Here is a 24,052-nt window from a genome sequence, read left to right on the forward strand (position 1 = left end):
ATCAATATTAAATATGCAATCTTTAATGACCTGACAACAGTATCGTAACTATATAATAATAATAGTAAGTAAGTCTGTTTAAAGATTTTGTAAGCTTTTAGATGAATACTGACATTTGTGTGCTTTGTAAAGAATATTACCATAAAAGATTGGATGTGAAATACCTGAACTTATAAGATGTCTGCATGTTGAGTTATATTTGAGAATTATTTCCTTATACCGATGATAAAATGTAGTAAATGTTTTAACTAGTTTGTGATTTCAAAAACCCTGGTGTAATAATTGTTCAGTTATACATAAATTTCTCTCGCTAAAATCTAATACGTTATTACATACACGAGCGAATCGTACAAGTTGAGATATATAAACACCATAAGATGGTGACAAGTGAACGTCACCATCTAAAAATGGAAAATTAACGATAGGAAATGAAAAATCATCTCTTTTATCATAATTTTGTGTATAAAGCTTCCCGTTAATGATATAGATATAAAGATATATTTCATCTAACATGTATATGTGTGTAAATTTATTAATGTTGAAAAACGAACCAACTATAGTTTGTACAAGATTGAACATACGACCATTATATTACTTAGCACGTACTAAGATTGTGTAGTTGTTTAATATAGAAATATTGTTTTCAATTATACTATTTCTGTACTTCCTTAATGTTTCTCAAGAAAAACACCACTTAGTTAACAAATATATTGTTATTCTACGTAATATAATTGAGTATCTGTTTATCCCATGTACTTAACCTCACTATAAGGAAGTAGGCAAGTAGTATTTAAAACAACAAAGTTTAAAGTATCCAGTCTCGTAATATAAAACAGATGGAGTGTTTGACATAAGTTTATTCACTTATTCTCATTCCTTGAGACCATACTTAATAAGATTGACAAACATTCAAGTTTTAAAAGGTTATTGTTTGTAACCAAATGTACTATGCGTTTAAGTAGATAATTTCTGAAAGTTTACGTTGGTTATATATGTACATTTTATTTTATTTTTTCAGTACTCGCGGAACATTTAAAAAATACTCTAAAGCCCCCGTCACAACAGATCGTACGATTTCTTTTTTGTAGTGGAAGATCTATAAAATAGTTGTCGTGGCTTTGTCGTGCAAAATGTCAAAAAAATATTTCGAGTGGTCACATCAGCTACGACATGTCCACAATGGTTCCACGATGGGTACACAACAGAAAGAAATTGCAATTGTACTGTCGTGGGTTTGTCGCAAGTCGTATGACAGTCGCACGACAATCGTGAGTTGTTTGGGGATATTTTTCGTGTCATGGGATGTGAGTGTTACAGTCGTCTTATAACATACTGTCGTGTCAGTATCGTACGTCTGTCGCAAAACAGTCGTGGGTCACGCGCGCGTTTAAGTCCAAACTACTAGTAAATAAAAGAGGCCCAATTAATTGCGTGCCATTTGTCATTTGCTTTCAATGTTATTCAGTGTCATTATAAGTTCGGTCCAAGTAAAAGACGTTTTTCGTATTAGTTTATATTATAATTGTTCAGCAATATTAAACTAGGATGCCCCGAAAAGAAATATTAACAATATAAAATGGGTAACAACGCTAACAGGACCATATTTTGCCCTTGTTGGAGTCTGACAAGGCGCTTATTCAGCAGAGCCAAACGTAATATGCTGTTGGAATAGCCATTCTCTTTAAACAGCAGACGGTATGTTTTTCAAACATTCATTCCCGCCGAATTGTATTCTTCTAAACAAAACAAAAATATGTTGCACGACGAACGTACCACTGTCGTATGACAAGCAATCAATGTTGCGCGAGCATCGTATGAATATATAGATAGTACGACTGTCTCATGACTGTCGCAAGACACTAGTGATACAGTCGTACGATTGTCTCACGAATACCAAATATTTTGAAAATGGTTTAAGTTGGCATCCACGACAATGTGTTTATCGCAAGACAGTCGTACGACTGTGATAAGACACTCTCACGACAGTCACAAGACAGTGAACAGACAGCAAATCGTAGAGCAAAAAAGGTTCATGTCCAATTTTTGTCCCACGACACACAACAGGGCCACGATGCTCAAACTACCGTGCGACTGTCGTACGTCGATTACAGATCACCCTCGATTTGATGAAATTTCATGTCGTGACGCTGCATTGATGTTTCGTGGGTTCGTCGTGACTAGGGCTTTTTAATAGGACTTGAAATCACCCTCCTAAAATAAAACTACTAGTATATCTATCATATACCTAATCGTCTTGTCTGCACCTACTGTCTCACTGTAGGTTAGGCAAAATGGTAAATGTTTAATGTCTGCGATGAACATTTCTTTATTTTCTTACAACGAAATAAAAAGACAATCTTTAACTCGAGCGTTATGAAAGATTAAAGATAACTTATGATCATTTTAGGACTGAGTACAATAATACCTAATGAAAAATGCGTCACATGTCATGTATAAATTTTCTTAAAATATTTCTTTGATCAATTTATATGTACCTATTACTTTTTGTTGTTGTGCCAAATAAATATTTGCCTCCTGATCAGACTGTCATTAATGTACACAAAAACAGAAACCTTTAGAATTGATGGATATGTTGCTTATTGTAAACAGGACTCATTTCTGTTTCCTGTTTGTATCGAAGTGTTTATGTTCTCATAATATTTATAAATAATTTAATTTTGGATGTAACGCGTCTTCTGATTGGTTGAAGGTGTTTTGTCTATCAGCTCAAAGACATAATTTTGTCATGTAACCATGATGTCGTCAACGTCTTTTATGATTTACTCCAGCTTAAAATGGAATTTAGAATTAAATTATAAGGAATGACTTTAATATTTTTTCTGTTTATTCGAAATAACATCAAAATGTGGTGCACACTTAAAATAACCAGCTACGCTGTTATTTCTTCATAGATAAATATAATATTAGTCATTCCCTTAATAAAACACCAATCACGATTTGGAATATCATCTCGCATGGACAGTAGAGTTAAACACCTTTATTCATTTTTATTTACAATGCGCGAATGTTTGTCTGCACGTCCGTAGCCGCTGCTTCAACATAGCATTTTCCAAATATACACAATCTACAAAAGAAATATCTTTGTTACCAATTTTTTCAAGCATGTATAATCTTAAAAAAATCCATATCAATCATAAGTATGAAAAAAACAATTTACAAGTTTGATAAAAAAAAAAGTTGTTTTTGGGTTGGTGGGGCCAGGAAATGACCAGACTGTACTGTCCAAAGGCAAGCGTCGAATAACACATAATTACACACAGATTTACCGTTATAATTCTTCCCACTTGTTTTAGCTCGTGAGTACAGTGGAGTTCCCGGAGTCCGTTCGGCAGGTGATATAGTGCATTACCTGATTTCTTTATATTCGCACAATTAAACAACTAAAATCGTTCTTGTCATTGTTTTAGCATTCAGATGGGATAGAAAAGAATAAAATTCATAAGTTTAAGAGTTAATACACAACCGTGATCCCGTGATTAACTATATTAAGCCAATCACCATTAAAAAATACTTCATAAGATAAAATTTGTTTTTTTTCAGGTCAAATTAACATCAGATTGAAATACATTATGCTCTGCAGTGTATTTGGTTCAAATTCAACTATATTGCGTAGTATAAAATCTTTCCTTTGTTCAAAATAAGCTATTTCTTGAAGGCATCTGCGATATCGCCGCACTTATCAAACTATCAAAACAGGGGTTTCCCTTATTTTGGACAGTACACAATATTTCAAACAGAAGATTTTATAAAGAAAAGTATGTTAGGAATGGTTCAAATAACATTAATCAATTATGGTTTCATCAGTTGAATGACATGAAGTCATAATTAAGTCATAGATGCGCAGATGAACCGAAGTACACCGTATTTCTTATACAGGTATCTAGTCATGTGACAAATGTCAAAACAATACACGTGTCCATTATCACATAAATATATAAATACATAGTCAATCTCATCTGAAACCTTTATCAGATAAATATCCTACACTATATGGATGTATCTCCCCTTGCATAATTCTTGGCTGAATTGCTACTTAAGAAATTAGTGTGTCTTGAATAGATATAGGAAGATGTGGTATGAGTGCCAATTAAACAACTCTCCATCCCAGTAACAATTCATAATAGTAAACCACTATAGGTCAAGGTACGGCCTTTAACACGGCTCATACTGAACAGCAAGCTATAAAGGGTCCCAAAACATTACTAGTGTAAAACCATTTAAACGGGAAAACGCACGTCTGGCGTATTAAATTATTATCCTAGAACCTTTGATAACTAATTACAGCTTTTTTATCCTGTACTTGTCTTTCTCAGTTTAAGTTACATATAGTTATCACATCATCTACATATGATAATTTCAAAACGCTTTATGAATTGGATGTTAATTTCTAAGGTTCTAATGCGCGTATTTGCAGATTTATGGTAGCATTTAATAAACTTTTGATGCTTTGGGTATAGGAAAAAACGTGTCAACACGTTCTGTTATTCACAAGAGCACGACCTTGCTCTCAATTGCTTTGATAATGTTTGGTACAATATTTTCTAATGAATTAGATAAACAATCACGAGTTGGTTAAGCGATATAGAATAACCATTTCACAGATGATATCGACTATGTTTCTTACGATATAATTACAATCCCCTTCCTTTTTTATGAATTTGACCTATCGAATTAGACTATTTACCGGGTTTGTAATAACATGAGCAACACGATGGGTGCTATGTGTAGATCAGGATCCGCTTATAACCCTTCCGGGGCACCTGAGATCACCCTTAGTGTTGGTGGGGTTCGTGTTGCTCATTCCTTAGTTTCTGTGTTGCTTCTTGTGTACTATGATTTGTCTGTTTGTCTTTTTCATTTTTTAGCAATGGTGTTGTCAGTTTATTTTCGATTTATGAGTTACTGTTCCTCTGCTATCTTTCGCCCCTCTTTTATATAATTATGATTTCATCATTGATGAAGGTCTGACGGTTTTATATTTAGGTGACATTAGTTCACCAACGTTCAAATCTTGTAACTCGATTAATCACACAAACATCACAAGGAGTGAATCCGGCTTTTTCTACAGGGTACATGTCCTCTTCTATGTATGTACTATTCGCCATACGAATACACAGTCATTATTCCACAATCTGGAACTATACATTATCAGTAATTTAACACAGCTGACTACTGAACTGGTACCTTAAGATATAAGGCTTTAGATACATGTTTCATTTGAGATGATATGGAAATCTGGGTATCATAATATTATTCTTCAAATAGTAAAAGTTCTTGAAAATTCTTTAGTTTGTTTTTGAAATCTTTCTCAGACGTATATTAGCACGGGACCTTTCTTTATGTTTAACCTTGCAACAAAATTGTAATTGACATATGGGAGCTGAAATGAGGAAAACTAAATGCTTGTATGGCATGTATGAGTGTGGGATATAGGGGGTAAAATGTAGAGATTCGAGTATAAATACAGTGGGAGAATAAAGTTGTATGGTGAGTTAAGGGAATATAAGAAATTGATCCTGTAAGCAAAATTGGGAAATAGGGAAAAAAAGATGTAAAAGAACGGGAAATAAGCTTGTGAACGGCTCTGAAATGTTATATTTTTTCCAGAATCAGATGATTGCCTTAACCAAAAAAAATATTTCACACACATTAAAAGGGGTTTTTTAAATACATTATGAGGCACATATCTTGTTCAGTAAGTTATTAGCTTATCATCTTATTCTAATATTAATGTAGGAATCTTACAATTAGGTAGATTTGGCAGTTTGTGCATTTCCGCACTCATTACATGAAAGGTAAACACATTTTAGATAAGAAACTGACATATTTACTTGAACTATCTTATCACATATTGAGTGTTGGACATTAGAGACACAATCTCAAAATGACGGCATATCATGTTCTAACACTTATTGTTTTTACAATAATTCAAAGTGGTAAGTACTTTTAATTTTAAAAAACTCTCATCAAATTATCATAAAGGGATAAGGTTATTGAGAACAAAAAATCATTATTCATTTTAGTTTACATAATTTTCTGCACTGAATAGTAAATAAACTTAGTTATATGGAATATCTGTTTCACCGATGACGACGTATATTTTCCAACTGTCGTAGCCACACTTCGCGTCCTCTTTTCCTCGAATATGTCCTGCATAATTAAATTTATCCCCGAGTTTTTACTTACATTTACAACCAGGCGGGTCCTATATGCTATCCCCCAGTTTTTGGTGGGCTTCGTATTGCTTACAATAAAAAAAAACAGACACGGCTTCCTCTGCCTCGTGTTTAAAATTATACCTTGAATTTGACAGACGCTTTCATCTCAAAACCAGGATCTATGACAAATAAAGTCAACAGTAGTATATCGCTGTTCAAAATTCATAAATCGATTGAGAAAAAATCAAATCCGGGTTACAAACTAAAACTGAAACGATTTAATTTTGATATCATTTCCCCCCACTTCAGTAGTAATATGCCAACTGATCCAATAGATGGGATATACATTTCCCTACTTGTTCGGTTTTCAAGAGCTTGCAGCTGCTACTTAAACTTTGTCAAACGTCATCAGTGTCTGAGCAGAAATTTGATGAACCAGGGTTATGACAAAGAACTCTTGTCTTTTTTCTTAACAAAGTTCATCGGAAGATACCAAGACTTTGTTGATGAATATTCCGTATCAACTGTACAAATAATACATGATGGTCTTGAAGTATAGATTCTAGGTACCGACATTGTTTAGCATCTAAATAACGTGTTGTAGTATTATTTGTCTTTGTGAATATTTATTTTACTGTTTATGCTGTCAATATCCATTTGACGTGACTCGGTACTTATGCATGCCAAAATTGAGGTTTCAGCTAGCTATAAAACAAAGATTTAATCCATATTTTCTACATAGGGAAATGTCTGTACCAAGTCAGGAATATGACAGTTTGAACATTGTGTTTTTGACATTGACATTATAATGGCAATGGTAGGTGTTTTATGGTGAGAAAAACAAAAAAATTAAAATAAGATGTTAATACAGTTATCATTTTGTGTACACGTCACAAAATACGCCTGTTGGAATATAGCTCCGCATATACTGCTGATTAAATGCCTTGAGAAAAACTGAATGATATGTTTATTTTCAGCTTGTATAAATTGTGATTGTCATACAGGATGGATACATTTTCAGAACTCGTGTTATTTATTTGGCAACGATAAATTAAATTGGTATGAGGCATCGGTAGGCATTTATTGTTATGTCAACACTGCATGCTGGTAAAAGTTTAAATGACATTTATACAAAGCGAAAACGTTTAAAAACACTTTCGAAAAATAATTATCAAAGGTACCAGCATTATAATTTCATACGCCAGACGCTCGTTTCGTCTACATAAGACTTATCATTGACGCTCAGATCAATATAGTTATAAAGCCAAACAAGTACAAGGTTGAAGAGCATTGATGACCCAAAATTCCAAAAAGTTATGCCAAATACAGCTAAGGTAATGTATTCCTGGGATAAGAAAATCCTTAGTTTTTCGAAAATTTTCTAGATAAACCACTTCACAATGTTACAAAATTTGTACTTTTCATTTTGATAAAAATAATAATTATTACAATTTGATGATCAAAATTATTTCAGTGTGGATGACGCGTGACTCTTGATTTTAGAAAAAAAAAAAAGATCGTAGCCATCAAATATTCATTTAATTAAAAAAAACTATCCAACACCATGGTGAACAGATGAACAACAAAGAAAACTGAATAGAAAAAGTATTGAACAACAAGAACCTATTGCTTTATCATAGTTGTTTATGTGCCTCGGAGCAATCTTTTGAGTTAAGCATATTGCTACTTATTTCAACAGTGATATTCGAAATTCACAAATCGATTGAGATAAAAACAAATCCGGGTTTCAAACTAAAACTGAGGGAAACACATCAAATATAAGAGGAGACCTACGACACAACAGAAACACAATACTAAAATGTAACACAAATAGAAACGAAACTATAATATAACAATGACCATTTTCCTGACTAGATATTTTAAGAAAAAAATGCCTCTCAAGTTAGTGGAGGGTTGGTCGTTCAGCAAACATGTTTAACCCCGGTACATTGGTTATGAGACTGTCCTTATACGGAACGTATAGTTCAGTGGTTGTCGTTAGTTCATGTCTGTTAATTAAGTTTTTCGAATATTGTTTTGTTATAGAGTCACTGGATGTTTATGTCAGTGTTTTTACAACTGACAATACGGTACAGATTTTCGCATTGTTGAAGACCGAACAGTTGTCTATAATAACTAACAACCACTTCATGTGAACTCTGGATAATAGTTATCTTATTGACAAGCATACCATATATCATTATATTTATATGACTTTAAACAGCAGAAGACGACGTACAACGTGAATCATTTATAAACTTACTTCGTATTGAGTTATTGTCATATATAAGTAAGAAAAATATCGATCATTTGACCTATGCATTACTCACGTAACGAAATGTAGAAGTTAAAAGATTATCTATACACAATGTGATGCATTTTAGACGAAATCAAATTATAACCCGGGTGCCCTTGATAACTAATTACGAAACTACTTTTATTAAAATATGTAAAATGATTCATTACAAATATTTTTCAGAGTTCTTGTCTATCTCATCATGCTGATCTTGTTAAAGTTGAAACTGTAGATGAAGAAACGTTTCTTAAGATCACTGCACGTGCTTTGGGTACACGTATGTATGTTTCTCTCTGGAGGGGCCAAACGGGGACTGATTAATTTGCTTATATAACAACTGAAAGGCGCAATTTGACATTATTGATTGGTTTGCAGTATGTTTATTATTATCAGCTTAAAATAAGCGGTATAATTGGTTATTCCAGTTTGTGTATAAAAAAATATGTGAAAACTGAAGTTTTGAAAAATTCATCAAAGTAACAAAGCTTATGATTCGGTACAAACATTTTGACTCCATTAAACTCACCGGTGGTACCGAATCAGATTGAAGTCAAATTGCAATGCGATGCTGAAGATTATTCGAAACCCACATACCAACAATAAAGACTCAAATGAGGTTAAGGACATCTTCATCTTTGCTTGGTGGTGAAAACCCGAATAATTCGACATCTTATGAATGGACCATTTTCAGATGATAACCTATAATTATTATGTTATAGCAGCAAAGAACTGTATACTATTTTTATGACGGTGACAGCTAAATGTTTGAACAATTATATATGCATCTATTCTGCAAGATGTGTTTGATGTCCAATTAATTTAAAGTATACCTCTTGATGAGAAATACACATTTTCAGATCAAAGTCGTATAATCGAATACTGTCGCTGGCTGTTATACACCAAAACGTATCCGGAATTTATAATAATAATAAAAGATCTAATATGACTTGGTTTTTATAATAAATGTAAGTTTGCTGGATCCCAAACATTACCACATTAACCTATAATGTATATTTGGGTTGATCACTCAATTTTGCTAATATAATCAATTACAATACAAATGGGGAGTTTCGCTATCTATAAAACCAGGCTTTAACCGACCATTTTCTTCGAAAAAGACTGTACCAAGTCATGTTAATTCTTTCCCTTTATTCGTTTAGTTGATAAAGTCTTACGTCAGTTCTTTTAGATTTGAATGTTTACTTTAATTAATGTGTTATTGTGACCTATACTTTTCTTACCAAAGGATGGGCCTTATTGTTTTTGTCCTGTCATGTTGCTCTATCCTTAGTTTTCTATGTAGTGTATGATGCACTTGTTTTTCTTCGACGCATCTGATATTGAATAGGAGACAGTGTTTATTATTCCAAGGGTGGTCTAATTCTTTTACGTGAAATTGATGAGAAATAAATCGATGTTTTTTATTCAAAACAGGGTATATTATTTCAATTGTTTTATGACCTACAGAGAACTTTTAAGTACTTAAGGGTATATGAAATCATATGACAGTAAATAAACCACGCTCAAATAAAGGCAACATTAGTATACCGCTGTTAATAAGTCATAAATGGATTGAGAGAAAACAAATCCGAATAACAAACTAAATAAGGCAACAATAGTATACCGCTGTTCGAAAGTCATAAATCGATTGAGAGAAAACAAATCCGGGTTACAAACTAAAACTGAGGAAATACATCAAATATAAGAGGAAAGCAACGAAACAACGAAAAACAGTGCAACAAAAACAAACGCCGTCATACATATAAACGAGTATTTGATAAGAAATGCCATATTCCTGACTTGGTTCAGGACATTTTAAGAAAAAAAATGTGGGTTGAACCTGGTTTCATGGCTAGCCAAACCTCCCGCTTATATGGCAATGTTACCAAATATCGCAAAAATGACAATACTACTTGACAGAAAGTTGTATTTTTGCCTTGACATCAAGACATTTTGTTTTGTAGTGCATGAGTTTTAATATTTACGGATCGTGTCATTCATGCACAAAGTGATAAATCAGAGATATGTATTAAAAATAATTGACTCGGGATGATTTTCAAAAATTTGAGACTCCTCCAAATAGTAGCAAAAAAAGAATACTGAATTTTATGTATACATGTGTGTTACAAGTTATGCAAAATCTTACTGTTTTAGATTTTTGGTTAGGAGCACGAGATGACGTAACTGAAGGAAGCTGGGTATGGTCAGCAGACGACAGTGATTTGGATTATACCGATTGGTACCCTGCTGAACCAAATAATTATCTTGTTGAGGAAGATTGTTTAGAATTGTCTGGTGTCCATAACTGGCAGTGGAATGATGCACCTTGTAAAACATTTTTAATTCAATTCATATGCGAAAAAAGGCAAGTGTTTCCCTTCTTTTAGAAATATTTCGGCAATCCTCGGTAGAATCCGCTACTCTTCTACGGAATCGGCCGAGTTGAGACGAATTGCAGTGGAATGATGCACCTTGTAAGTCTTATTTAATTCAATTCATATGCAAAAAAGAAACACTTTATGAATTAGAAAACATATACACAATATTCCGGTATGTCATGGCAGATGTGTCATAATGAATATGCGATGTCAAAGTATTTTGTTTGTTCGAGTCTACATTTGGCTGGAATCAACTCCTTCTTTTCGGTAGGACAGGTTTTAGAGCAAGTCATTTTAAAGGGGATACGAATAGTTGGGAACTAGATGTATCCTTCTTATCAAAGAGTACTCCCTTGTCGCGTCGACTAGCATAGACAAATCAACTGTCAAAAGCCCTCATCAACAAATTAATTGTGATGTGCAGACATCTTGTTAATAGCAGTCTCATGCAGCAATAACGTAATGATGATTTGACACAGTTGTTCATTTAACAAAGCGCCATTCGAACAAGAATGAATATAACGCATATGAAAAAAAGCATCATTTCATTTATTTTCTCTGTCGTCATGGTAAGTGCAATCCATTACGACGATTTGCCCTTGATAGCCCAATTTTTTTGTGTAAGTTTTTACTCGTGTATTTCACACAGTAAATGTTGGAACATAGATGAGCAAATCAAAGATTTAGATAAAAAGGTGGATATGAAATATCATGTTCAATTAAATTCCTGCAAGTTGATTTTAAAAAAATATACATATATTACAAATCCAAATCTTAATACAAACGCAGGAAAGCAGAAAACCCAAGATGAATAAAAAAAACTGTGCTTTAAACGTTAATTTTGAATCAAACTTTTACATTTTAATGTGGGTTTTTTTCTCAATCGACTTCTGAATTTCGAACAGCGGTATACTACTGTTGTCTTTATTTACATGAAGAAAATATAATCTTTCTTTTCAATGTTTTATGATTTCGGCAAAAATATTCAAACAGAAAATATATTCATATCTGCTAGAATTCTAGAAACAATGTGAATCCATATATACATTGCGATATTCCATAACTCGAAATGCTATTTCAACAATTAATTCTGCTACTGCAAATTGAAAGCATAATACAAGTTCAAAATATGATGTGTTATACGTAGTTGTCTCATCTTTTTTTTTCTTCTTTTTCAGTGCTCTTGGATTGAAACCAGGTATTATTGGATAAATGTCAAAGAAGACCGATTGAGAAAGACATTTTGTTATCAATAAATACATTTCTTTACGGCTCTGTTTTATATATATAACGGTCTTTCTATAGTTGTATGAGATGGGGTATTACCCATTGAATTTCTTTCTGCACGGACTATTTTGGCAGTTAGTATATAAGGAAGATTTGAGGTGTGTTTGACCAATGTGACGCTCGTTACAAGGTAGTAAGACTAGGTTAGTTTGGTATACTATTCCCAACCCTCCCGCCTTTTTCATATGTAACCTTATCGTTTCTATTCGACTTGTGTATGGTAAATATTGATTCATTTATGTATGACTATAGTATACATTTATGTTGAACATGTTGAATCAAAAGGTGATCTTGTTGCGAACGCACAACCCTATACTGTGTTTAATATTTTTTCTACGATATATAGTTAAGACAACATTTATATTTTCGGAGGAGTGAATCGAGGGAGTAAATAAAATCAATTAAAACGAGTTTCTGGTCAAATGTAATCCATATATTTTAATCCATAAAGAGTTCAAACAGTAAAACAAATGGCTCTTTTCATGAAAACAACCTTAGTTATAGTATTTAGTCTTTTTATAATCACCGCAAAATCGCCATAACGAGTAAATGAGTTTTAACTCTTTAAGGTATAACACCTCACTTCTTTAAGAATCATAACAACTTTAATAATTTAACAAAATGCAACTGTTTGGGGGGCACAAAATGTGTCTTTAATGTCTTAAGCAATATGTTTCCCTCATCAAATAAGCTTTTAAAGATAAAAATATACATCAATTTAAGTGTGTCTATCAACATTTAATCAATTTTAATATAAATAAATAAATATTTTTTCTACAATCTTGTTTAAACAGGCTATAAATGAGGAGTTGTACAATTAGAAAATTTAAATTTAAACGAACTGGTTTCCCACTTCACATTATCTGGATTTACTGGTGTTGCCATAGTTTTCTCTATAAAATCACAATTGCCTTCACGGTCAACTAAAACGATGGAATGGGTTCTACAATAAATGAAAATAACACATGATAAAAATATTACGTATAGATGTCTTGTGTTGCTGTCATTTACTGTTAACGAACCTGTGTAATAATGTTTATGGGGAGGTTGCAACTCACTCCAGCAAGATTTACCTTATTTGCTCTTTTATCATGATTACGTTTCATATTCGTGGCTCTCCAAACAAACATCCCCAGTGTACCTATTTTAGAGAATTTCTATAAATATGGAGAGTTGTCTCATTGGCACTCATACCATATCTTCTTATATTTTTAAACATGTTGTAATAAAAACCTCTACATATTATAACATCAAAACTGTTCTTTAAAAGACAATATGTTGACATAGACGTTTTTCATTTATTGTTTTTGCTTATTGGTTTTGGAGAATGGGTTTGCATGGCTGTTCAAATAACATGTAAAAACCTTCTATTCTCTAATTCATAATTAACATGTTTTATGCATAGTATTTTAAAGATAGTTGTTTTGTGTCTCTATTTGTCACGACTGTGTCTGCTTATTTCCAGACTGATGAGATTCTGGCTGTCAGATTTTTGTATGTATTGTATATAACTGAAAAGAAAATCAACACTGAAAACCCCAAATATGATTGTTTTGTCGTTTTAAGACAAACTATATATTTTGAATAATTAAACTCAATAAATATCAAACCCATAAACACTTATCCTTAACTTGCCTTGTGCCATATCTCAATTCAGGTGTCCATACAAATGCAGCACTTCTTTCTAAAATAATATCTTCTTCCATATTAGACATTGCAGCTTGTGAGACTAACTGTTGGTCATTGTTATATCTGAAATAAGATGTATATATATATATATATATATATACAACTCGTCTAAACATCAACCCAACAATGTTAGATCTGTAAATTTGCTTTAGCAAATTTTTGGTTCTTCCCTCGCCGGGATTCGAACCCATGCTACTGTGATATCGTGACACCAAATCGCCTGCACTGCAGCCGTCCCGCTAGACCACACGACCACCTGGGCTCTCAAAAAAAGAGCTTTCGCTGGCCGTGTGTTACCTTTCCTCGTCAGTTTTAATCTAGCGGCGTACTACAGTACATGATATATAAGGCATGAAGATGTTATTGTTACAGATCAGCTAAATTATCTATAGTAAAGGATCCTACAAATTAATGTAATATACAGTCACAGAAAATAATTATATTTATAAGTACGTCTGAGTCAGTGACAACTCTACAACAGATGTATCCATCGGATCGCCATCAATGATGGTGATACATGGCTGTGTACATAATGTATATACAACTCGTCTAAACATCAACCCAACAATGTTAGATCTGTAAATTTGCTTTAGCAAATTTTTGGTTCTTCCCTCGCCGGGATTCGAACCCATGCTACTGTGATATCGTGACACCAAATCGCCTGCACTGCAGCCGTCCCGCTAGACCACACGACCACCTGGGCTCTCAAAAAAAAAATATATATAGAGTCTATAAGAATCTACCAACCAGTAAACTTAATAGGTATTTGATCATCAAAATTGACAATCTTTTAGACTCATATATATATATATATATATATATATAGATATAAAATGATTGGTATGAGTGTCAATGAGACAACTCTCCATCCAAGTCAAATTTAAAAAAGTAAACCATTATAGTTTTCTCGTTTGAATTGTTTCACATTGTCATTTCGGGGCCTTTTACAGCAGACTATGCGGTATGGGCTTTTGAAGGCCGTACTATAACCTATAGTTGTTAATTTCTGTGTCATTTTGGTCTCTTGTGGAGAGTTGTCTCATTGGCAATCATACCACATCTTCTTTTTTTATATTCAACACAGAGCCTCACACCAAACAGCAAGCTATTAAAGGCCCCTAAAATGAGTGTGTTTATTGGTTCAAGTGTAGCAAACTGCAATAAATAAGGCAGATTGTATAGAATGCCAGAATTACTGGGGAAAAAAACACCAACCTTTGGCAATAATTATTAGATATAATCGTAGTCAAATACATCTTCCAATGAGTAGCGTCGTCATTTCGGCTGTTCATTAAAAGAAGAAATGATTGATTGCCAGTATGTATTTTACAAGCAATAACTGAAATGTGGGGAATTATGGTAAAATCTTCAAATAAAGCTTCTCAAAAGTTATGATAAAACAACAATACACATACGTCTTTCTGTCTGTAAGTAGATTAAGAAGTTCTTGAACAAGCTGGTCTTTCTTTTCTTTGTGATTAAAATCTTTTACAATATTACCAAATCTTTCTCTGTTCTGAACAGATTTCTGCCATGGTCTGCCTGGTGACGAATTATCACACGTAAAAACACCTACAAAAGATGCCGTTGTCAATATAGATAAGAGATTCAACGTTATGGTTTTTTTCCTATGCTTAGCTTTATATTGTTGATTTTATCATCCCTTCATCAAGTTATCATATATAGATATAAGAAGATGTAGTATGAGTGCCAATGACACAACTCTCCATCCAAGTCATAATTTGTAAAGGTGAACAATTATAGGTAAAAGTATTGTCTTCAACACAGAGCCATGGCTCACAACGAACAGCAAGCTATAAAGAGCCCCATTAATAACTAGTGTAAAACCAATCAAACAAGAATATGTATAAATTGGGGTTTCAATAAATAACATTTACTATTACCGTTTAAAATATCTGATTCAGTTAAAACACCATCCAAATTGGAACAACATATACCATTGGTCTTTGGAAAACTGAAAAACAAGTTTCTGAATTAAAGTCAACTTAGTTGATAGAGGTTTTCGTTTGCTGTATTACTTTTTTTTTATATGTTAGTTTCAATGCAACTTTAAACAATCTTAAACATATTCCCATTTAAAGTTTTGTTTTCCGCAGTTGCTGACTCATTCATTGTAAACAAATAATGTTTTCTATTTATCTCAAAGCTATCATAAGATGTAATAAGTAGTCTGATGAAATGTTATATGTAAATGAGAAGAAATATGTAAATGAGATGAAAAATGTAAATAAGATGAAATATGTAAATGAGTTGAAATATGTAAATGGTTTAAATATGTAACTGCATGATTTGTAATGTAGCAGTTGTCTTACCTGAGGTTCATCAGAATAAGATTGAATGAGTTGTAATTGCTTGAACATGGCTTTATTGTTTCATTGATGTATTCTTGCCCATCCTTCTGACTTGAAATGTATTCATTAACTAAATATCCTGTTTTTAAACGAAATATATCAATAAATATTTTCAGTCAACAAAATATCAAAATTCCCATTTAATATTTCTTCCAAAACATAATTGTTTCTTTGTTTATTGTTTTATCGAAATAAACACATTCTTCCAAAAGTTTAAACATGTGCAATTGACTCAACTAAATGAGAGTCAAGTGGGCTGTTGTGTTAGTTTCTGAGTCAGTGGTCCAAATTAACCTGGAAAATGTACTTCATCCTTATAACTTTCAATTTCAACTTTCGCGAAACCTCAAAATTTAATTCATTTGAATTGCAGATGGTTATATGTAAATGAAACTGACATTGTGTTATGACATTCAACGTAGTTTCGGCAACATGGACTATCAAAGGTTAAACAAAGGGAAACAGTTATAACAGAACTTTCACGTTCAAGTATTTGTAGATATGCAATATCACATCATAATTATGGTTCAATGAACGTTTAATGATTTTTTACTTGCCCTTACTCTTGAAAGCAAAATAATACTTAATAGAATCAATACAACTGTGGAATTTATGCAGCCTTCATAAGTTAGCATATTTTTGTTATCATCATGGTTTTGTTTTAAGAGTTTTGCGATTTTTATTTTATTAAACTCAATTTCTATGTTGATATCAGATATTTGGAAGCTTGTGTTTAAACTATTCCAAATTTGACCCTTCCTGTATTCAAAGTACTATTGTTAATTTCGTTTCTTTATATTTACCTCTTCCTTTCTTTTTAGGATCATTTACACCTAAGATATTGAGTAGTATTCCAATCCTTCCTTTCTTTGATACTCCTAACCATGTGCCGTTTTCTTTTCCTGGAGTCATATCCTGGCCTATAATATTTATAATGTAATAGATCAATTCTGTTTTATTACAAAGTCTACTGGCAATAGAATTCATATTTTGGAGATTCTTGTTCAGAAGAATTAACATTTTCAAATTACTCTATTTATTTACAATTCAATTATTATAAATATTCAAATCAAATTCTTTTAAGGCGAAAATTACGTATATAACTTGTCCAAAAACAGATCTGCGAGTTATTGTATAATTTTGTTTTTGATTAAGTTTTGATTTTACAGTAGAATGAACTCAAATCTTGACACAACTAACAGAATGTATGATCGTTGTGTCGCGCTTCCTAGAAATTATGTTTGAGAGTATTAACACCAAATGTGTTGTAAGTTTTTAAAAAACAAAACAATACTTTTATAAAATGAATATTTAGAACGAGAATGTACTTATTACAAAAATTACCATGCTAAAATATGATGAAGTTTTTGTATAAATTTCGGTTGAAGTAAATTATGAGACAAAAGTGTAATTGGTCAATCCGATCATTAGATCATATGACAGATTCATCCTATGTTAATTATTGGATCATATGACAGATTCATCCTATGTTAATTATTGCCATAGAGGTTGGTCTTATGATAGGAGGGAAAATGAGCACATAATTATTAGAGAAAATATTTTGTGATCGACAACAAGGATTTCAAGATACCGTTTTTGGTACTTTAGTTAGGTCATTTTTTTTTCTTCAAATATGGTATTTTTAAACTTCCAAAAAATATTAATATAGTCAACTATTGTTTGACTTTTGAAATATAACATATGCCCTCACACTGTGTGTATATCAAAGGCCAAGGTAGATTTAAATAATAGATATAGGGAACAATAATAATCACTTAAAAGTATGCAATATAAAGGAGTTAATTCAATACACAACGTCTAAACATTTGTACCATGGAAACTAATATACAATCCACAAATGCACTCTAAATTATATGTCCAGAATGTCAACTGTTGTGTTCAGGTCTATCCTAATGCATGCATCAATAAAGGCGACAGTCGTATACTACTGTTCAAGAGTCATAAATCGATGAGGAGAAAACCAATCTGAATTACAAACTAAAACCGAGGAAAACACATCATCTTTAAGAGGTAAACAACGAAACAACAGAAACAGTGACGTTCAACAAAAAACTAGCAATACAACATATATAGAAACGAACTACTGTATTAGATACAGGGCCGTAACTACCTAGGAGGCAGTTTGGGGGGGGGGGGGGGGGGGCAACTGTCTCCCCCGAGTTTTCTACACCAATTTTTTTTGGAAGTAATAAAATGAAATTTTGACAATATGTACATCAAGAACTTGAATTTATATAATAAACAACACAAGTTTACAGTTTTAAAAATGTATCATGAAACGTGATCTATGCGTCATTTTCCGGATTTTTGATCCAAAGTGAACCGTTTCAGTATTTGTATTTTGTTTTTTTTGTTTTTCAGTTTCGTGTGGCCGTCCGTCTGTTATTCAGTATTCGTACGAGAACGCATATGAAACTTTGCTTTCGACAATTTTTAATAAATCTCAACTATTTGCATTTATTTAGGGGCCCAATTAGGCAGAGGAAGTTCCCTTTGAAATGTGAATCTTTTATGATATCGGGAATTCGTTACCGGCTGAATCAGCTCAGTGTTTTAACCGCTTCTCCGGATCGTACGAGAACATTATGGTCAATGCCTTAGTAGTTAAACACCCCCCATTCGTTGTAGCAGGGACTTTCCATACTAAGAATATAATAATTGACTGTATTTAAAGTCCCTGTTTTTAGTTATATACATGTCTGTTCAGCTTTCAAAAATATTGAAATTCAAGGTCATCGATAAAAAAAATTATCTTGCGTTCCATGATCTTAGTTGTTTTATATTTTTTTTTAACTTACCAGTTTGATTTCTAATAAAAAATATCTTTAAATACAGATAATAATTGTTTGCATAAATTGCTTCCAGGATCCAGCATTACTGATGTTTCTTAAAAAAAGGAAATCGAAGAAAAACGGGCCATTTTAGCCATATTGAGAAAAAAAATCCATAGTCACAATTTATTTAATGTTAATAATTATAGGCCAAATTACAGCCTTTAAGACTGAGCCTTGGCTCACCCCAAACAGCAATCTCAGCTTGTTTTTGCATAAAAATTGTTTCCAGGTTCAAGCAATACTGGTGTCTCTTAGAGTAAGGAAATCGAAGGAAACGGTTCATTTTTCGCCATTTTACTGAGAGACAGCAGCCCCAAACCCCTGCCTCCCCTGAATTAGAACCCTAGTTACGGCCCTGAGATAAAAACTGCCATAAAATAAACCATTAATATATTTTCCATTAATTATTCATAATGACATTAAATTTTTAGGTGTATCTTAACTACACAATACACACCACTTATACAGTCTTCATTGTCTGTCCAGAATGACAGCGGTTTTGTTGGTCTATCCCACTGCTCATCTCGATTGTTGGCAATGATCAAACGATATCCATTCCCACATTCATCGTCATTCAAATACATAAACAGCAAGCACATGTTTCCAATTATTCTGTTTACCTAATCTGTAAAAACATAAGCACCAAACACATGTTCCCAATTTTACTTTTTAACTAGTCTTAAAATACTACTACATAAACAGCACGCACTTGCTTCAAATAATATTGTTTACCTAATTTTTAACCAGATGCTCCGCAGGGCGCAGCTTTATACGACCGCAGAGTTCGAACCCTGAACATTGGGGCAAGTATGGACACAACATTCAAGCTTGAAACAACTCTGAATGTGGAGTTGACACAACGCAGGTTTCTGACACATAATGAATGTGGTCTAAGAACTTAAACTTTAAAACTTTTAAATTGGACATTACCTATTATGGTCCAATATTCAAAATATAAATACATGGTCAGATTCAGCATATCAAAGAACCCCAAGAATTCAATTTTTGATGAAATCAAATAAAGCTCAATTTTGGACCCTTTAGACCTCAATGTGGACCAATCTGATAACCGGGCCCAAACATCAAAAATCTAAATACATGGTTAGATTAAGCATATATCAAAGAACCCCATATATACAATTTTTGTTGAAATCAAACAAAGTTTAATTTTGAACCGCAATTGGGACCAACTTTGAAACTGGGCCTGTTGATACTGTTTATAATGCTTTTTTGTTATTTTTTATTTATATGGATCTTGTCTGTACACCAGCTTTCATTATTTGTAATATCTTCAATTTTTCACTTATTCTTACAACATTTGTATAAACTTCAAGATTATAAAAAAAAACGGTTTTTTTCTAAAGTGAACATTGATTGGTTAAATATTTCTCAGTCATGTCCTGTGTTTGAATTTGTTTGTTAGCTTTTTGGTCATGAATGTTTGTCTCTAATATTTAATTAACTGTGCATTTGTATTCAGATATCGCAGATCAAATTTATTCGTTCATTGTTTAATCATACGTTTTTTGATTGAGTTAAGTCTGCCAATTGATATTTTATCGTATGTTTTTCTTTGTTGTGATGTTATGCTATTGTTTCAGAAAAAGGGAGAAGGTTTGGATCCATTAAAACGTTTAATCCCGCTGCAAATGTTTGCACCTGTCCTAAGTCAGGAATCTGATGTACAGTAGTTGTCGTTTGTTTATGTAATATATACGTGTTTCTCGTTTCTCGTTTTGTTTATATAGATTAGACCATTGGTTTTCCCGTTTGAATGGTTTTACACTAGTAATTTTGGGGCCCTTTATAGCTTGTTGTTCGGTGTGAGCCAAGGCTCCGTGTTGAAGGCCGTACTTTAACCTATAATGGTTTACTTTTTAAATTGTTATTTGTATGGAGAGTTGTCTCATTGGCATTCACACCACATCTTCCTATATCTATAATCAAAAATCTAAATACAGGTTTAGATTTAGCATATCAAAGAACCCCAAGGATTCAATTTTTGTTGATATCAAACAAAGTTTAATTTTGGACCACGATTTGGACCAACTTGAAAACTGGGCCCTTATAAAAATTATAAGTACATGTTTAGACTCAGCATATCAAAGAACCCCAAGAATTCAATTTTTGTTAAAATCAAACAAAGTTTAATTTTAGACCACGATTTGGACCAACTTGAAAATTGGGCCCATAATAAAAAATCTAAGTACATGTTTAGATTCAGCATATCAAAAAACCCCAGTAATTCAATTTTTGTTGGAATCAAACAAAGTTTAATTTTGGACCCCAATTTGGACCAACATGAAAACTGGGCTAATAATCAAGAATCTAAGTGCATGCAAATGTTTAGATTCAGAATATCAAAGAACCCCAAGAATTCAATTTTTGTTAAAATCAAACTAAGTTTAATGTTGGACCCTTTGAACCTTAATGAAGACCAATTTTAAAATGGGACCAAAAATCAAGAATCTACATACACAGTTAGATTCGGCATATCAAAGAACCCCAATTATTCAATTTTTGATGAATTCAAACAAAGTTTAATTTTGGACCCTTTGGGCCTCTTATTCCTACACTGTTTGGACCAAAACTCCCAAAATCAATCCCAACCTTCCTTTTATGGTCATAAACCTTGTGTTTAAATTTCATAGATTTCTATTTACTTATACTTAAGTTATGGTGCGAAAACCAAGAAAAATGCTTATTTGGGCCCCTTTTTGGCCCCTAATTCCTAATCTGTTGGGACCAAAACTCATAAAATCAATCCCAACCTTCCTTTTGAGGTTATAAACCATGAGTTTAAATTTCATTGATTTCTATTTACTTATACTATAAAGTTATTGTGCGAAAACCAGGAATAATGCTTATTTAGGCCCTTTTTTGGCCCCTTATTCCTAAACTGTTGGAACCAAAACTCCAAAAATCAATCCCAACCTTCCTTTAGTGTGGTCATAAACCTTGTGTCAAAATTTCATAGATTTCTATTTACTTAAACTTAAGTTATAGTGCGAAAACCAAGAATATGCTTATTTGGGCCCTTTTTGGCCCTTAATTCCCAAACTGTTGGGACTAAAACTTCCAAAAGCAATCCCAACCTTCCTTTTATGGTCATAAACCTTGTGTTTAAATTTCATAGATTTCTATTACTTATACCGAAGTTATAGAGCGAAAACCAAAAGTCTTCGGACGCCGACGACGACGACGCCAACGTGATACCAATATACGACCAAAAAATTTTCAATTTTTGCGGTCGTATAAAAATATGAAGAGCAGTTTTAAAAATCTTGCACAGTTCTGTCATGAACTAAAAGTTCAAAATACTTTTAGCACTAATATCTATAATAAAGGTACCAGGCTTATAATTCAATACGCCAGACGCGCGTTTCGTCTACATAAGACTCACCAGTGAAGCTCAGATCAAAATATTTATAAAGCCAAACAAGTACAAAGTTGAAGAGTATTGAGGACTCAAAGTCCCAAAAAGCGGTGCCAACTACGTGTAAAGTAATCTATGCCTGGGATAAGAAAATCCATGGTATTTCGAAAAATTATACTTTTGTAAACAGGAAATTTATAAAAATGACAATATAATTGATATTTATGTCAACACTGAAGTGCTACAAATCCTTCTAACAAAGCTGACCGTCAAGAGCATATTTCGCATTTCCGAATCTTAATTGCATCACGTACGCGAAAATCTGAAATATTAGAAATACATAGAATACGTTAGGTCCTGTATTAGTATGAATCCTCTTTAAGATATTAAAGACAAAAGTCAAATAATTCAACAAAATGTTGAATTCCACAAGGAAATATAGATCTTATAGTATCGCTACATGTAATATGAATAGAAACTGTCATTCAACAATTTAACAATTGAAGGTTTTTCTACTCTTGAAAGCATTCATATTTGTTTATTAACAGTTTTTATAAGATTTGAAATAGCTTTGAAAAAAAGGAATGATCAATTACTACATCTACTAGTATTTGTGTAAATGGTTTTTTTTTCGCTAACCTTCTTCGATTTACTATGAGAACATATGACAGATATAATTCGATCTTTCTATAAAAACATTAATGACAGAAACAATAAGTAAAATCACAAAACAACTGAACTCCGAGGAAAATTCAAAACGAAAAGTCCCTAATGAAATGGCAAAATCAAAAGCTGAAACACATCATACGAATGTAATAACTGTCATATTCCTGACTTGGTACAGGCATTTTCGTATGTAGAAAATGGTGAATTGAACCTGGTTTTGTGGCTAGCCAATCCACCGCTTTCATGGCAATGAAAGCATGAAAAATTACTTAAGAAAAATATGCCTTATCCCTATAAATTTCCGAAAGCAATATAAGAGAAAATAAAAAAAAAGAGAAAATAAAGAGAAAGCAATACATTACGCTGTAAAAAAAAAGAAATATGGAAAAAACTCAGATATTGATGGAGTTTCATCAGCCATACAATAATAAAACTAATTTGACATCCCCAATGTTGGATCCAGGAGGAGGGTTCCGGGAGTTGGAACTCCCCGTTTTTTTGGACGATTAATGTATTTGAATGGGAACATATAGTTCGACCCTCCTTTTGTCCTGGGTTGAGAATAAACTCATCATAGATACCAGGACTAAATTTTGTATATACGCCAGAGGCGCGTCTCATCAGTGACGCTCGAATCCAAAAAAGTTAAAAAGGCCAAATAAAGTACGAAGTTGAAGAGCATTGAGCACCAAAATTCATAAAAGCTTTGCCAAATCCAGCTAAGGTAATCTATGCCTGAGTTCTAAATTTTGTTAACAGTTAATTTATAAATATAACCATATCAATGATAATTTATGTCAGCATAAAAAGTACTGACTACTGGGCTGGTGATACCCTCGTGGAAATAACTCTCCACCAGCAGTGGCATCGACCCAGTGGTTGTAAATAAACTCATCATAGGGACCAGGACTTAATTTTATATCTCCTTTTTTTAAAATGGCTGGATTGGCCCCT

General features: G+C 32.7%; 2 protein-coding genes across 2 annotated transcripts; one reads left to right on the top strand and one right to left on the bottom strand.

The window, feature by feature from the left end:
• Positions 1 to 5,821: 5,821 nt before the first annotated feature.
• LOC139528849 (perlucin-like protein) lies at positions 5,822 to 13,754 on the top strand. Its single transcript, XM_071325068.1, has 5 exons — positions 5,822 to 5,957; positions 7,157 to 7,251; positions 8,659 to 8,752; positions 10,630 to 10,840; positions 12,032 to 13,754. Exons 1-5 carry the CDS (start codon positions 5,906 to 5,908, stop codon positions 12,063 to 12,065), a joined length of 486 nt encoding a protein of 161 aa, XP_071181169.1. The 5' UTR covers positions 5,822 to 5,905; the 3' UTR covers positions 12,066 to 13,754.
• LOC139528847 (transport and Golgi organization 2 homolog) lies at positions 12,552 to 19,718 on the bottom strand. The gene is made up of 7 exons (XM_071325066.1): positions 19,514 to 19,718; positions 17,005 to 17,121; positions 16,163 to 16,280; positions 15,734 to 15,804; positions 15,245 to 15,401; positions 13,776 to 13,892; positions 12,552 to 13,083 (listed from the first exon to the last, which is right to left on the bottom strand). Exons 1-7 carry the CDS (start codon positions 19,653 to 19,655, stop codon positions 12,936 to 12,938), a joined length of 870 nt encoding a protein of 289 aa, XP_071181167.1. The 5' UTR covers positions 19,656 to 19,718; the 3' UTR covers positions 12,552 to 12,935.
• Between the last annotated feature and the right edge of the window lie 4,334 nt (positions 19,719 to 24,052).

The sequence above is a fragment of the Mytilus edulis genome, chromosome 6 (assembly GCF_963676685.1).
Source record: "Mytilus edulis chromosome 6, xbMytEdul2.2, whole genome shotgun sequence".
In the NCBI taxonomy this organism is placed as follows: Eukaryota; Metazoa; Mollusca; class Bivalvia; order Mytilida; family Mytilidae; genus Mytilus; species Mytilus edulis.

Excerpts from the sequence above, each read along its gene's own strand:
- LOC139528847 (XM_071325066.1), bottom strand. The coding sequence starts at position 19,655 with ATGTGCTTGCTGTTTATGTATTTGAATGACGATGAATGTGGGAATGGA. Across the intron at positions 17,122-19,513 it reads CAATGAAGACTGTATAAGTG|GCCAGGATATGACTCCAGGA; the intron begins GTGTGTATTGTG and ends TAAATATTATAG. Across the intron at positions 16,281-17,004 it reads TCCTAAAAAGAAAGGAAGAG|GATATTTAGTTAATGAATAC; the intron begins GTAAATATAAAG and ends GTTTAAAAACAG.
- LOC139528849 (XM_071325068.1), top strand. The coding sequence starts at position 5,906 with ATGACGGCATATCATGTTCTAACACTTATTGTTTTTACAATAATTCAA. Across the intron at positions 5,958-7,156 it reads TTTTACAATAATTCAAAGTG|CTTGTATAAATTGTGATTGT; the intron begins GTAAGTACTTTT and ends GTTTATTTTCAG. Across the intron at positions 10,841-12,031 it reads CAATTCATATGCGAAAAAAG|TGCTCTTGGATTGAAACCAG; the intron begins GCAAGTGTTTCC and ends CTTCTTTTTCAG.